At 44.8% G+C, this 14,344-nt stretch overlaps 1 protein-coding gene across 1 annotated transcript in view; it reads left to right on the top strand.

The window, feature by feature from the left end:
- Nucleotides 1-1,256: 1,256 nt before the first annotated feature.
- CPNE8 (copine 8) overlaps nt 1,257-14,344 on the top strand; it is an 84,340-nt gene continuing 71,252 nt past the window's right edge. The window contains 1 exon segment of the mRNA XM_042467533.1: nt 1,257-1,590. Within this exon segment, the coding sequence (XP_042323467.1) occupies nt 1,457-1,590 (134 nt within the window). The 5' untranslated portion in view covers nt 1,257-1,456.

The following is a 14,344-nucleotide window of genomic DNA, read 5'->3' as shown; positions in this document are numbered from 1 at the left end:
ATGTGCCAGTACTGTCATTTGTTTCAGTCCGTCCTCCATTTCATGGGACTTGAGCATCCATGGCTGTTCTAGCCTGCTCTCCTTTGAGGGAACAGCCAATCCCTGAGGGAAAAAGAGCCCCGTTTGCGAGCGAGACGTGGCTGGACTTCGCCCTGCCTGTGGTCACGAGTCTTTTCTGGTGACCCATCTCATTGTTTCCTCGTTGAAAGTACAGCAGGAAACCACTGGCTTCCCCCTTCCTTCCCCGTTCCTTTGGCGTTACGAAGAGCAGGGAGTGCCCTCTTTCAGCCTCCATGCAGAGCTTTCTTGGAGCAAAAGTCGTGGAAGGATTCCTCTGCGAAGGGATTTGGAGACTGATCCAAAACACACTGCAGAAATAACCCAGTTTGAGACCGCTCTAACTGCCCTGCCTCAGTGCTAGGAAATCCTGGGAACTCTAGTTTTGTGAGACATTTACCCTTCTCCATCAGAGAGCTCTGGTTCCCAGGATTCCCTAGCACTGAGACAGGGCAGTTCAAGCGGTCTCAAACTGGATTATTTCTGCAATGCGTTTTGCACCTAAGAGATCCTGGGGAAACAATCCGGTTTGTCGCGGCTTTAATTGCCATGGCTCAAGACTATGGAATTCTGGGAAGTGTAGTTTGTTGGGGCACTGGAATGTTTCCCCAGTGTGAATGCAGCTTTTCTGACAGAAAGTTAGTAGCATGAGCTTTCTGGGATTCGAACCTCGGTCTCTGTTAACTTGTACTAATATGTATTATATTTAATCCACTTTCAATATGGATCCATGGATCGAATAAAAGCATTCTACTTCCCTCAACATCCCCCCCCCCACTTTATCTCTCTTTCCACAGCGCTCTCTGACAGAAGAACTGAGGCTCGAGCCACCAACCGACGCCCGCTTAGCCCCGCCCCCTTTTTCCCCAAGCGCGAGGCTGCAGCAGCCAGCACTAGCCTAGCACCCCTCCCTCAGTCCCTCAGAGGAAGCGGGAGAGAGAGCAAGCAAACCCAGTTGGCTCCACTCTCGGCCAAGAAAACCGTTACAAAAAGAACCTTCTTTGCCCCTCCAGCCTCGCCTCGCGCAGCTGCTCCTCCTCTGGACTGGCCGCGCGCTCCCGCGTCTGTGCGCGCGCGCGCCTATATGTGTGGCAATGGGGTTTTTTTCGTCAGTTCGTCACCCGCGTTTCGCCACAGTCGGTGACGACACACAAAACACAAACACACAAGTACTGAAGCACAAACACACTCACACAGTTCTTCGCCCTCCTCCTCGTCAGTTCCCTTCCCGCCCTTCTCCACACAGCGCTGCCATTCGTTCGCCCCTTTCTCATCCCTCCTCTTTTTCTTTCTTTCTTTTCTTTCTCTAGCCTCGCCTGAGGAAATTCCCTTAGCGCCACCCCTTCTCCTCCTCCTCCTTCATTCCTCTCTTTCTTTCTTCCCTCTAGTTCTGCCCCAAATGTTCAGCCCGGATAAACTGTTGGGGCAGCTGTCCAAGCTGGACAGATACGGGAACATGGCGTCCATGGGGGATTTTAACTCCGTCAGCGCCAACATCCCGGCCACCCGGGTGGAGGTCTCCGTCTCCTGCAGGTGAGGAGGGGACAGGCAAGACCCAACCAGGGTTGTGTGGTTGTGTTGTGTGGGAGAGACGACGGCGGCTGCATTCACACTGGAGAAATAACCCGCTTTGGCAACGCTTTGTCTGGGTCTTTGCTATGGAATTCTGGGAGTTGGAGTTTGTTGTGGGGCAGCGGGTTAATTCTCTACGACGACGACGGGAAAGTGAAGGGGGGTCTTGGGTTTGTTGCCCCCTTTTGAGGCGTGTGAGGGGGAAAGGGGGTGCCAGCAGGTTGGGGGATATGGAGAAGGAAGGGAAGGAAGAGGGGGGATGGTGGCGAAATCTCTCCCTGCCAAGGTGCCTCCCCTGGATGGGGCATTCCCACGCAAGGGAGACCCGTAACACCGAAATCCCGTGGTTTCCCTTCCCTCGCAGATGTGGACATGAAACCCATTGGGGGACCTTGGGCAGGTCACACTCTCTCAGCCTCAGGGGAAGGCAATGGCAAACGTCCTCTGAAGACACTCACTGGGAGACCTTGGGCAAGTCCCACTCAGCCTCAGAGGAAGGCAATGGCAGATCTCTGAAGATATTCACTTGGACGTGAAACCCATTTGGACAAGTCACACTCTCTCAGCCTCAGAGGAAGGCTGGCAGTGGCAAACCTCCTCTGAAGAAACTCACTTGGACATGAAACCCACTGGGAGATATTGGGCAAGTCACACTCTCTCAGCCTCAGAGGAAGGCAGTGGCAAACCTCTTCAGAAGAAACTCCTTTGGAAACCTTGGGCAAGTCACACTGTTTCTGCCTCAGAGGAAGACAATGGCAGATCTCATCTGAAGACTTGGACATGAAACCCACTGAGGGACCTTTGGCCAAGTCACACTCTCTCAGCCTCAGAGGGAGGCGATGGCAAACCCCACTCTGAAGAAACTTGCCAAGAAAACCCTGTGATAGGTCCACCGCCTTAGGGCTGAAGGCAAAACAACACACAGAGACACATGGATCGTAATGTGTCCCCCTTTCCTGGAGCGATTTGTTCACCCACTTTGGGGTTGGGTGTGTGTGTGTGGGGGGTCCCTCCTCTATACAACAGGGAGGGGGAAATGGGTGTGTGGTGTGACAGTGCAGAGCAGTAACTTGACTCGCGTGGGATCTGTGTTCTTTAAACCAACCACTTCCAGTAGTTCAAAACAGAACAGACCACTTCAGGTGAAGCCAGAGCCGCGGAGGAACGGCGTATATGTTCTCTGGGAGGATTTTTTTTTAAACAGCAAAAGGATGATGATTTTGATGATGATGATGATGATTGAATATTGATTGATTGATTGATTGATTTCTTACCCACCTTTTCCCAGGGAGCAACAACAGACCAACAAATGTGCCTCAGTTACGAACACAAAAATCAGCTCAAAAGAACAAACAAGACAGATAGGCACTGTATTAGAACAACCTACGTTTAAAATCCAGTAATATCCAAACAATGAGAGTGTCCAAAGGAGGGCGACTAAAATGGTGAAGGATCTGGAAACCATGCCCTATGAGGAGCGACTGAGGGAGCTGGGGATGTTTAGCCTGGAGAAGAGAAGGTTAAGAGGTGATAGGATAGCCCTGTTTAAATACTTGAAGGGATGTCATACTGAGGAGGGAGCAAGTTTGTTTTCTGCTGCTCCAGAGAATAGGACCCAGAACAATGGATGCAAGCTACAAGCAAAGAGATTCCATTTAAACATTAGGAGGAACATCCTGGCAGCAAGAGCTGTTCAATAGTGAAACAAACTCCCTTGGAGTGTAGTGGAGTCTCCCTCCTTGGAGGTCTTTAAATAGAGGCTGGATGGCCATCTCTTGGGGGTGCTTTGATTGAGAGTTCCTGCATGGAAGGGGATTGGACTGGATGGCCCGTGCGGTCTCTTCCAACTCTGATTCTAATGATACCTTTATTTGGTTAACCAAAATGCACAGGTATCATTGTTTGCATGTTATCGGATTTGGTATACAGCCAACATGGCTACCCATAAGATGTTTGTTTAAAATAACTACAAGACAGCACCCTGCACCCTTACATGCCATTGCCACCATGATACCTGAGTCGTTTGAAAGGGTCCCCCCCCCTCTTTCTCACACACAGAGGGAGTCCTGAAAGTACACCAGATTTCCTTTCAAACCTTCCTTCCCTCCCTGCTGAAATGCCTTTGCTTGCATTTTGTGGAGGGGTTTCCTGGAAAGGAAGGAAGCACATTCTTCTCCCTGCTTGTTTCCTTTCCCTGGTGGAATCTGCTGTAACTTCACTTTCTGACACTCCTGTGCATGTTAGACTTGTGGTGGGTGTGAAATGCCATTCCTTGCCTTGTACATCAGAACAGCCTTGCCATGGGTGTTTTGTTTGGTTCCCTTGGGCAGGAGGCAGCTGCACTTTCCTTCCCAACATTTCTTTCACCAGGGTTTCTGCTAAAGAGGGTAGTAGTGTGTGTCTCTCAAACCCATCCCCACCCTGAAATATCCTGGATGTGAATGAAATGTAGACTGTCCAGTGGTAATAGCCTGGTTTTTAATGGCATAAGAAAACCCTTGTCTCTGAGGTGGACTGAGGTTCAAATCGGTTTCTCTTTGTGTGAGAAAGGAATGGGATTTGGGTCTGAAATATCCATCTTTTCAGCTCTGGGGACACCGCCCCCCTGCAATGCATAGTGGTAGTACTGTCAGTTGGAAGTTAAAATCCTCTTACTCTGAAAGATGTAAGATGACAAAAGGAGGATTGGGCTGCCATTCACCCCCCCCCCCCCAAATGCTGTGACCTGAGGAAGTTAATGAAGCTTCACAAACTGGTTGCTTTTCTCCACATGTTGGGCAGTAGTGATTTATTTGTAGCGTCTTTGCACACTTTCCGATCTTGTTAAAGATGCCATGCTCCTCTTTGTTTTGGTACAAGATCCACTGAGCATTTATAAACCCAAGGACAGAAACGCAGGCTGTTTTGGTGTCCTTGTTTTTTGTCCCCATCTGTTACAGAAAAAGGTGATTGCATTACCTTTGTGCAGACATGGGAGGGGTAGTATACTTTCCTGGTATTCATTAGTGGAGTTAGGTTGCCTAAATCAGATTTATCCTAAAGGAATTAAGTTGAAATTCTCTTGCTAGAGAGCAGATAATTCAAGCCATTTTCTTTGCTCCTACTCACACCTCCCTCTCCCCCAGCACTCCAAGGTGTGTTTTTGTTGTGGTCTATAATGCAAGGGCATACAAAAAACAAACATTTTAGGGAGAGGCAAGTAAAACTGGTTGCATGTATTACAAAGTCAGCACCCTTTGTCTGACTTGCTAATTCTTATTTTAAAAGGAATCTCAAATGTTGGAGTCCTAACAAAGGATGGCAGCTTGTTTTTAATATAACGCTTGAACTGATGGATATTAATTTTTTTCCAGAACTTTCAGCAAAGGGGGCCAATGTAAATATTATTGTCTCCAAATCATTTTTGTTTGGTTGGTTTCTTGTATGATTAATGATTTTGACCGGAGAACAGTTTTATTTCATTTTATTTAAACTGGTCTTTTCCCAACCCTTCTAATGAGTCACGTCTCATGAAATGATCAAAGTACAATGCCGATTGAGTCTCAGTTATCCGAAATGTTTAGGACCCAAAGTGTTTCGCTTTTTTGGGGGCTTTGTTTGTTTATTTGGATTTTGGAGTATTTGCATATGCATTATGAGGTATCTAGGAGATGGGACCCAACTCTAAATATTTAATTCATTTCTGTTTCGTATACACCTTATAAACATTGCCTGGAGAAAATGTTATACAGTACATAGCATTTTAAAATTTACATGAAACACAGCTTATGTACGCTGAACCATCAGCAAGCAAAGGTGTAACTATCCCAGCTACCCATGTGGACAATTTTGGATTTTGGAATCTTTTAGATTTCGGAATTGTGGATGAGGAGGGATACTCGATCATCAGTTCAGTACTTTCTTGTTCTAGAGAGAAATCAGGCTTGAATTTCTCTACGATCCATTTATTGGTTATTTTGGCAATCCATCACATTCATAGAATTCCAGCACCACATTTCACACGAGATGATTCTCCTTCTCAGCTTTCTTAACCATCCACCTTTCACAACCATACATAGAAATCAGAAATATAGCATGAACTAGACTTTGCTCATTGCACTTGAGGATCTTAACTAGTTCCTTTACAGCCTGCCCTTCCACAGTCTTAGCCTTCTGATTTCTTGACTGCAGTCTCCATTTTGATTTACAATTGAGCCAAGATATAGAAAGTCCTTTTGAGTATTTCAAAACCTTCATTATCCATTTTAAAGCTAAGTAAATAATTTCTGATCATTTTTTCCCTTTAAATTCAGTTGTAACCCTGCTTTCTCATTTTCTTCCTTGACTTTCCTTAACGGTTCTTCCAAGTCTTCTCTGTTTTCTACAATTAATATGATATCATCTGCATATTTTAAATTTTCACACCTCCTTCCTCCAAGTCTTATCCACTTTGTGTATGATCTGCTCTGCGTATTAATTTAACAAATAGGGTGATAAAATGCAGTGGTGTCTGACCCTCTTTGCTAGCTGGAAATAATTCTGTTGCTCCATATTCTGTTCTGACATTGGCCCCGAGTATAGATTACACATCAACAAAATCAAATGTGGAACACCCATTTCTTTTATGATCCATAGTTTTTCATGATCTGCACAGTCAAAGGCTTTTCTGTAAGCTATTAAGGACAGACTGATTTTCTTCTGCAATTCTTTGGTGCTCTCAATTATCCAATGTACGTATGTTTGCAGTATGAATTGTAGTGTCTCTTCTTTTTCTGAACCCTGCTTTGATGTCTGGCATTTAACTAAAATGTTAGTTATTAATAAGCTAAAAGATCTAATTCAATCACATTTACGTTAGAAGCATACCGTATATACTCGAATATAAGTCAACTTCATGTATAGGTCGAGGACAAGTTTTTGGGCCAAAATGATGGATTTTGATATGACCTGTGGATAAGTCGAGGGTAAAACTTAGCAGCATGTAAGAAAGGATGTAAAGGATGAAGCAAAGGAAAACAATACTAAAGATCTTTAAAAATGTTGTCAGGAATAACTCTGTGCTCATCCTAAAGACTGGGTGGATGGGATAGTAGAGAGAGTTGATGCTTCTTTTTGATGCATCTTTCACCAAGGCGTGGTTCTTATTTTGATAAGAGTTAAAGTACAGTACATACATTGACCCGTGGATAAGCTGACCCAGGTTTTTGGGGTCAATTTTTTGACTAAAATTCCTAGACGTATACATGAGTATAAATAGTATATACAGTTGGCCCTCCATTCTCTCGGGGATCCGCTCTGAACCCCCCGCGAAAACGGAAGCTCACGCTTATTCAATCTCCATAGGCTTGAATGGAGTGCGCTCCTGTATGTGCGGCATGGGCATGCATGCCATTGCAATTAGTGGAGGCCGCCCCTCTGCGCATATTCAAGAACGTGGATCTCCAATCCACTCATTAGGAAGGGCAACTGTATTTGTTTTTATTGCCATTTAAGTATAAGCTAAAAACCTTCACAGGAACCCTTATCAGAATGAAGCTGAAAAATGCCATAGATGATTTTAAGCTCTCTCCCTTACCTTCATTTTGTCCCTTTCTTGAGTTTAGGAGAGAAGGAAACAAGTTACATGAATTTTTTGGAAACCCTATTTCCCTCCATTTCACCAAAACTTTATTTTGCTTCCTTTTCCCCTTCCTTGTAATCTCTTTTCTTTCTTCACCTTTTAAGTCCCAGGGATAACAGCTTCATAATTCCATTTCTTGGGACATATGTGGAGCTTCTATATAGTGTCTGGTGTAGTATATGCAAGGACCATCTGATTACAAAGAAGAAAAGCCTTCTTCCAAGCTTCCCTTAACTAGTTGTTTTAAATACACTTAATGTTAGAATTAACTAAATGACCATAATGTAATCATGATAAGAAAGAAAGGTTCCTATAGCCATTCATATTTGCAAGTCAAATCAGTTACTTTTTAAAAAACAAATTTACACCTGTTGCTAGAAAATTTCTAACTTAATTGATAGTTAATTGATTTCCTAACACTGTGCTATGGTTATTAAAAAGACTACTGCACTACACTCTCATAGTGCTGCTATTCCATTTTAACTGTTCTGGCTCCTAGCCTTTATCTAGGTCAGTATCTTCTGACTCAGACAGGAGGGAAGAGTAGTCTTGTATGTTCAGAGAAATGTATGGTGTCCTTTGTTCTCTAGCTTTTAAACTGGGTGAATGTGTGTATGGGGACCCAAGAAAAGATATATTTATCCTGCAAACACAGGTCTTGAACTGGAGTAGTAACAGTATGTTCTCACCAGTCCAGTGAAACACTTTGCTTTGCTTTGACAGCAGATGGTAGACTTGTAGATAACATTTGTAGGTTTAGGTAGCTAACACTTCTATGTTGTCTCTGTAACTCACACAGTTGGATTATACTACACCTGTGCAGTGCATCTTCAGAATTGTATGGAATGCAAATAAGAATCTGTAAATAGCATGATGTTGTGGTTTGAGGTTTGGACTATGATACTGGAGAACAGAGTTCAAATCCTGGCTCAGCCATGTAAACCCACTGGGTGATCTTGAGCAAGTCACAGGTGGTGTACAGACCAATACTTTGTGCCGGCTTGTGGACGGAGCCACAGTACAGCGCTCTACATGCTGGACTCCGCCCATTACGTCATGATGACACACGCCCTTCTAGACAGCACACGGCATCATGGCGCACCCCTGGTGCTGCATCTAGATTATGCAGTGCCGAAAGGGCGTCACAAAGCCGCGCCGCCACAGCTATGATGCTCTTTGGAGGGTGCAAAAAGGAGTCTCATAGGCTTGAATAGGGCATGCACACCATGGTAAACACCTCAGGTCATCCCTCTGCGGATATTCGAGGACGCAGATCTCAGATCCACAAGTTAGGAGGGGCGAATGTAGTTATTCCCCAATTGGGTTAATGGGAATCTGTAGAAGATTTAGATTGGGTAGGTGGCAGGTGGCAGGAGAAACACTGTCTTCAGCAAACACCAATTTGATCAAGTTAGCAGTCTTCTACTCAAATTTAAGGAGGAAAAAACAGAAAAATCTGATTTTGGATCTTGTGTGTATCATGTTAGTCATCAAAACAGGTAGTGGAGCAGTTAAGCCAGAATGTTTGTTGGTTAAAAACATTAAACTTCCCATAGAAATGCAATGATGATACAGTGCGCCCTCCCCTTACGTAGGGATCCTTTCTGGATCCTTCCGTGTAAGAGGAATTACACATATGCTGGAGCCCCATTGGAAGTAATGGGGCTTGTGCCAGCACCACGGATGCACCCTATTAGTTCTTCTGGGGTGCGCGACAGGCTCTTCCGGCGCGGCTTTCAGCATATACTGAAAGCCGCGTATGGTGCTCCTGCATAAAATGCTGGCGCGCTGTACCTAAAAATATTTCTTGTTATGGATTCATTCTCAAGCACCGACCGAACCCAAAGAGTGCTCAACAATGGTTCCTTTTCATCCTGGAGGGAAGTGACCGGTGGGGTGCCACAGGTGTTTGTCCTGGGCCCAGTGCTATTCAACATCTTTATCAATGACTTGGATGACAGAATTGGGGACATACTTATCAAATTTGCAGATGATACCAAATTAGGAGGAATAGCTAATACTCCAGAGGACAGGATCAAGATTCAAAATGACCTGAATAGACTAGAAAGCTGGGCCAAAGCTAACAAAATGAAATTCAACACGAAGAAATGTATGGTACTGCACTTAGGGCAGAAAAATGAAATGCACAGATATAGGATTGGGGACACCTGGCTGAATGAAACTACATGTGAAAGGGATCTAGGAGTCCAAGTAGACCACAAGTTGAACATGAGTCAACAGTGCGATGCGGCAGCTAACAAGGCCAATGCAATTTTAGGCTGCATCAATAGAAGTATAGTGTCTAGATCAAGAGAAGTAATAGTGCCACTCTATTCTGCTTTGGTCAGGCCTTACCTGAAATACTGAGTCCAGTTCTGGGCACCACAATTCAAAAAGGACATTGAGAAACTGGAGCGCGTCCAAAGGAGGGCGACTAAAATGGTAAAGGGCTTGGAAACCATGCCCTATGAGGAGCGACTTAGGGAGCTGGGGATGTTTATCCTGGAGAAAAGTAGGTTAAGAGGTGATATGATAGCCCTGTTTAAATCTTTAAAGGAATGTCATATTGAGGATAGAGCTAGCTTGTTTTCTGCTGCTCCAGAGACTAGGACACAGAGCAATGGATGCAAGCTCCAGGAAAAGAGATTCCGCCTCAACATTAGGAGGAAATTCCTGACAGTAAGGGCTGTTCGACAGTGGAATAAACTCCCTCGAAGAGTAGTGGAGTCTCTTTCCTTGGAGGTTTTTAAGCAGAGGCTGGATGACCATCTGTCAGGATGCTTTGATTAAGAGTTCCTGCATGACAGGGGGTTGGACTGGATTGGCCCTTGTGGTCTCTTCCAACTCTACGATTCTATGATTCTATGGCGGGGTACAGACCGGTCTGCTGCCGCCGCCAGTAGATCCACGGGGGAGCCGGAGCCTTCAGACGGCCCGACTCCCGCGCGGACCGAAAAAAGAAGCTCCAAAATGGAGCTTCTTTTTTCGTCGCGTTTGCGACGTAGTGAGGCGCCAGGGGCGCGCTCGCTACGTCAGCAGCGGCGCAACGCGTACGGACGCTAAGCGTCCAATACGCAAAGATGGCGCCGGCCATGTAGAAGGGCCGGTGCCATCTTGTACGGACGGAGTCCGTACTAGGCCATGGGGCGTCTAAAAGAGACGCCCCTTTTTTAAAATGGGACGTCCTCCGGACGTCCCAAATGGCGGTGCAAAAAGCACCTATATTTCAATATTCTTATGCCTTTTGCTTATAAACTAATATTCACTATCACTATGTTAGGATGATGATTGTAAGCCCCCAAAGAATTAGATGAGGAATTAAAATGGATAGACTGAGATAACATATACAAAATATGGAGTATAATTCTCCCAAATATATTTTCACAAACAAATATGTATCATCTGTACACCACATCCCCAGATAGGCCCAAAGCCAGCACTTTTGGCCCATCTGTTTTGGGCCTTTGGCTCAAAAGTGGCTGTTCTTTCAATTTGAGGTTTGGGAGTTTGCGAATGCTAAACAAAACAAACCACCATGGGTTGTGTCATTTTGTGGGTTATTATTACTGATTTTGCACTTTGTTACAGGTCCAACACTGCAGAAATAATCCAGTTTGAAACTGCTTTAAGTGCTTTGGCTCAATGCTTGGGAATCATAGGGGCTGTACAGACAGGCAGGAAGGGATGGTGAGACACCGCCCCTTTCTGCCTTGCATCATTGCCATGGCCACCACATGGCAGCAGTAACAATGCGCTGCAAAAAGGAGCCGCAAAACGCAGTTCTTTTCCGTGCCACTGCCAAAGCACCGTTAGCACCCTGGAGTGGCATGGTGATGTCTCTTGTGCACCATGCCGTTTAGAGGCAACGCACAAAGCACATCATCAGTGCACACGCTGTCTGAATACATGTACGCCCAAAATGGCACTGGGAGAGCATGAAGTGTGCGGATGCTCTGCTCTCCTGAGCCGTAACTTTGGACCCAGGCCACCACAAAGTCTGTATCAGGCCATAGCTCACTGTGGCTCCAGAGCTCTCTGACAGAGAAAGCTAAATGTCTCACAAAACTACAATTTCTAGAATTTCCTAGCACAGGGCAGTTAAAGCCATATAAAGCTTGATTATTTCTGCAGTGTGTTTTGGACCAGTGTTTTGTGATGTATCTTGGGGCATTTAAAGGCCAGGAAAAAAAAAGAATTAGGGTTTGCCTATGGCACATTAACTGCAGTTTCCTTGGCCCAATATATGGAGTGACATTAAATTTTTGAACTATATGATCATGGTGGTACATCTGATTTACAGATGTACTTCAACTGTAAATCTAGGTACTTGTTCTGTTTATGAGAGGAATGGACTACTACCAGGATATGAAGGCTACATTGACCATCCATGGGAATTTGGAGAGCCACATCTCTTTCTCTGCCAACCCCCCCTCCCCACACACACACACACTTCCAGCATTATCTATGCAGGAAACAGTATTTTGGGGACAGGAAATAATAATGGTGTGCAGACAATGCTGTTTCCTGTGCAGAAAATATTGTTTTCTGCACCAATCAACAACAAGTGTATTTGTTAAGTTTTTCCTCAGTCATATCTTGGCTTCTTGAAATTCAATAAACATTTTTTCTTCTACCATTTTTTGATTATTTTAAAATGTCCTTCCCATCCCTCTAGTATTGTGTGTGGATGGGTGTGTGTGTGTGTGTGTGTGTGTAGGTAGGTAGGTAGGTAGGTAGATAGGAAGGTAGATTGGTATGTGACTCCCATACTCCTGTTCACACCTGATCTATACATCATTCCACTATTATTAACATTGTGGCAATATGTTTAAAAGTTTCTGGCACCCAGACAAAGGGTAGGGTGAGAAGTTATGCTGCTGTAACTCATAGAAGGCAATATACTGGAATTGTGTTGACCACACAAGGCATTTTGGATTTTAAGTTCTCTGCTGAAGCAGGTGTGGCATTAAACAAGTTACTTCATGTTGTTGCATGAGAGGTTCAGAATAATAACATCTCTCTCTCTCTCTCTCTCTCTCACACACACACACACACACACACACACACTTTGGTTTGAATGTTTCCCTCTTCTTTTGTAGCATGGCTGTGAGGAAGCTGGAAGCAACTACTCAGAGGTCCTGGTTATTAACTTGGGCAGACTCTGATTATATAGAATCAAAATGTGATTTATAATCCTGACATTTTGTCAAATATTAACAATTTAAATGAACCCAGATCCCTAAGTGAAAATGTCAGAGGGAACTTGGATTCAAAATGGATTATTTCAGTATTCTTGCACTTTAGGAAGAGGACAGAGAGCAAGCAGGCTCATTAAAATTCTAGTATTATGGTTTCACATTATGTCTAAACTGAGCTAGTTTGAAAAGATTTCTCTGTGAAGTCTTACATGTCTTAGCTATTATTTTTTATTATCTCCAGAGTATTCTCCTTCTAAAAGTGACAGGTTTATACATTGAAATAAAAGGTTTTTCAAATATTGTAGGGAAATTGCCTCCAGTAATGTATGGCCGAATCTTCTATCTTCGGGCCAGTACAGACTGCCGCAAAACGGTGGTCTGTATTCACCTGTTTTTAAATCCGGAGGAACGGTACAACCCCCAAACTGCACGCCATCCCTCCGGAGTAAAAAGAACTCAGTGGCGAGTTACAGACCGCCATTTAGGACGCGCTCTGTGCGTCCTAGGGTTAGGAAGGAGCGTGCTAGGGTTAGGAAGGGTTGCCGCTTCCTAACCGGCCCTGTTCCCAACACGCACGGAGCGCCTCCTAAATGGCTGCCATTTTTATGTCATGGACGCTGTGCTTCCAGACGTGGCGCGGCAGAAGTGACGCCGCGAGTGCATGCCTCGCACCTTGTGGCACCACTTCCGGGGGCCAAAAAGGAGCGCCATTTCGGCATTCCTTTTTCGCTGCGGCCGGAAGCCTCGCGGTCTGGCCGCTGGGGCTTCCTGCCGCAGCTAATGGCAGCAGCGGGAGAACGGCCGCTTGAGGGCAGTATGTAACACGCCAGTGTTTCCAGATTCTTTTTGTGGTGCCAGAGTAACATTGCGAGTGCGCCACTGGTACACTTGCGACATAAGCAATGTGTGGTGATGTGTGGACACTGCGTGTTGCTTACATCAAAATGGCAGCACCCATATGGATGGGATGCCATCATTATTCCGCCGCTGTGCTAGGGTTAGGAACCATTTGGCCAGTCTGTTCTGGGCCAGTGTTAAGAAATACATAACAACCAGTATTCTCAGAGTAGTTGTACAGTAATTTAAAGTGAATGATGCATATTTCATCTGTTAGAGCAGTGCATCTTAAACAGTGGGGGTGGGTGGGCAATTTTGTTTCCTAGGGTGCCACAGTACCACTGTGGTACAGTGTTTTGAGCATTGGACTACAAACATGTGGTACGGTGTTTTGAGCATTGGACTACAACTCCAGAGACCAAGGTTCAAACCCCCGCTCTGCCATGGAAACCCATGGGTGACCTTGGGCAGGTCACACTCTTTCAGCCTCAAGGGAAGGCAAAAGCAAACCCACTGTGAACAGATCTTGCCAAGAAAACCTTGTGTTAGGTCTAACTGGCAAAAACACCATAAGTCAGAAACAACTTGAAGGCACACAACAATTACAACTGTATTTATGCCCATTGGCTATACAATTGTTTCTTTCTGGTGAGAAACACCAGGTCCAGTACTGGCAGCTCATCAGGGGCGGACAGCCAATGGTTCTTGGGTTGATACTGGTCCATTGAATAGCACTGTCTATAAGTTGTCTATATCCCAGAGGTAGGTAAAACCGTAAATTTGATGCCAATTTTTGGTGGTATGGCAGGAAGAAAAGGGCCATAATGACATCTCAAAATAAGAGGCACAGTCCCCACACATGTTGCTCAAGGTTAAATTGCAGGTTTTTCATTTCAGTTTCACTAAAATTTGACACTGAAGGTGCTATAGCAGCTGGGAGATGTACCCCCTCAACCCCAGACACTGCTTATTACTTCTGTATTTAAAGTTTCAGATATCATATTCTTATGAATAAAAACAACAAATATCTTGTGGCACTTTAAAGACTAATAACAGTATTGTAGGTTTTCTTTTTGCTTGG

This window comes from Sceloporus undulatus, chromosome 5 (assembly GCF_019175285.1).
Source record: "Sceloporus undulatus isolate JIND9_A2432 ecotype Alabama chromosome 5, SceUnd_v1.1, whole genome shotgun sequence".
NCBI lineage: Eukaryota > Metazoa > Chordata > Lepidosauria > Squamata > Phrynosomatidae > Sceloporus > Sceloporus undulatus.
This window is presented reverse-complemented; position numbering and strand designations above follow the sequence as displayed.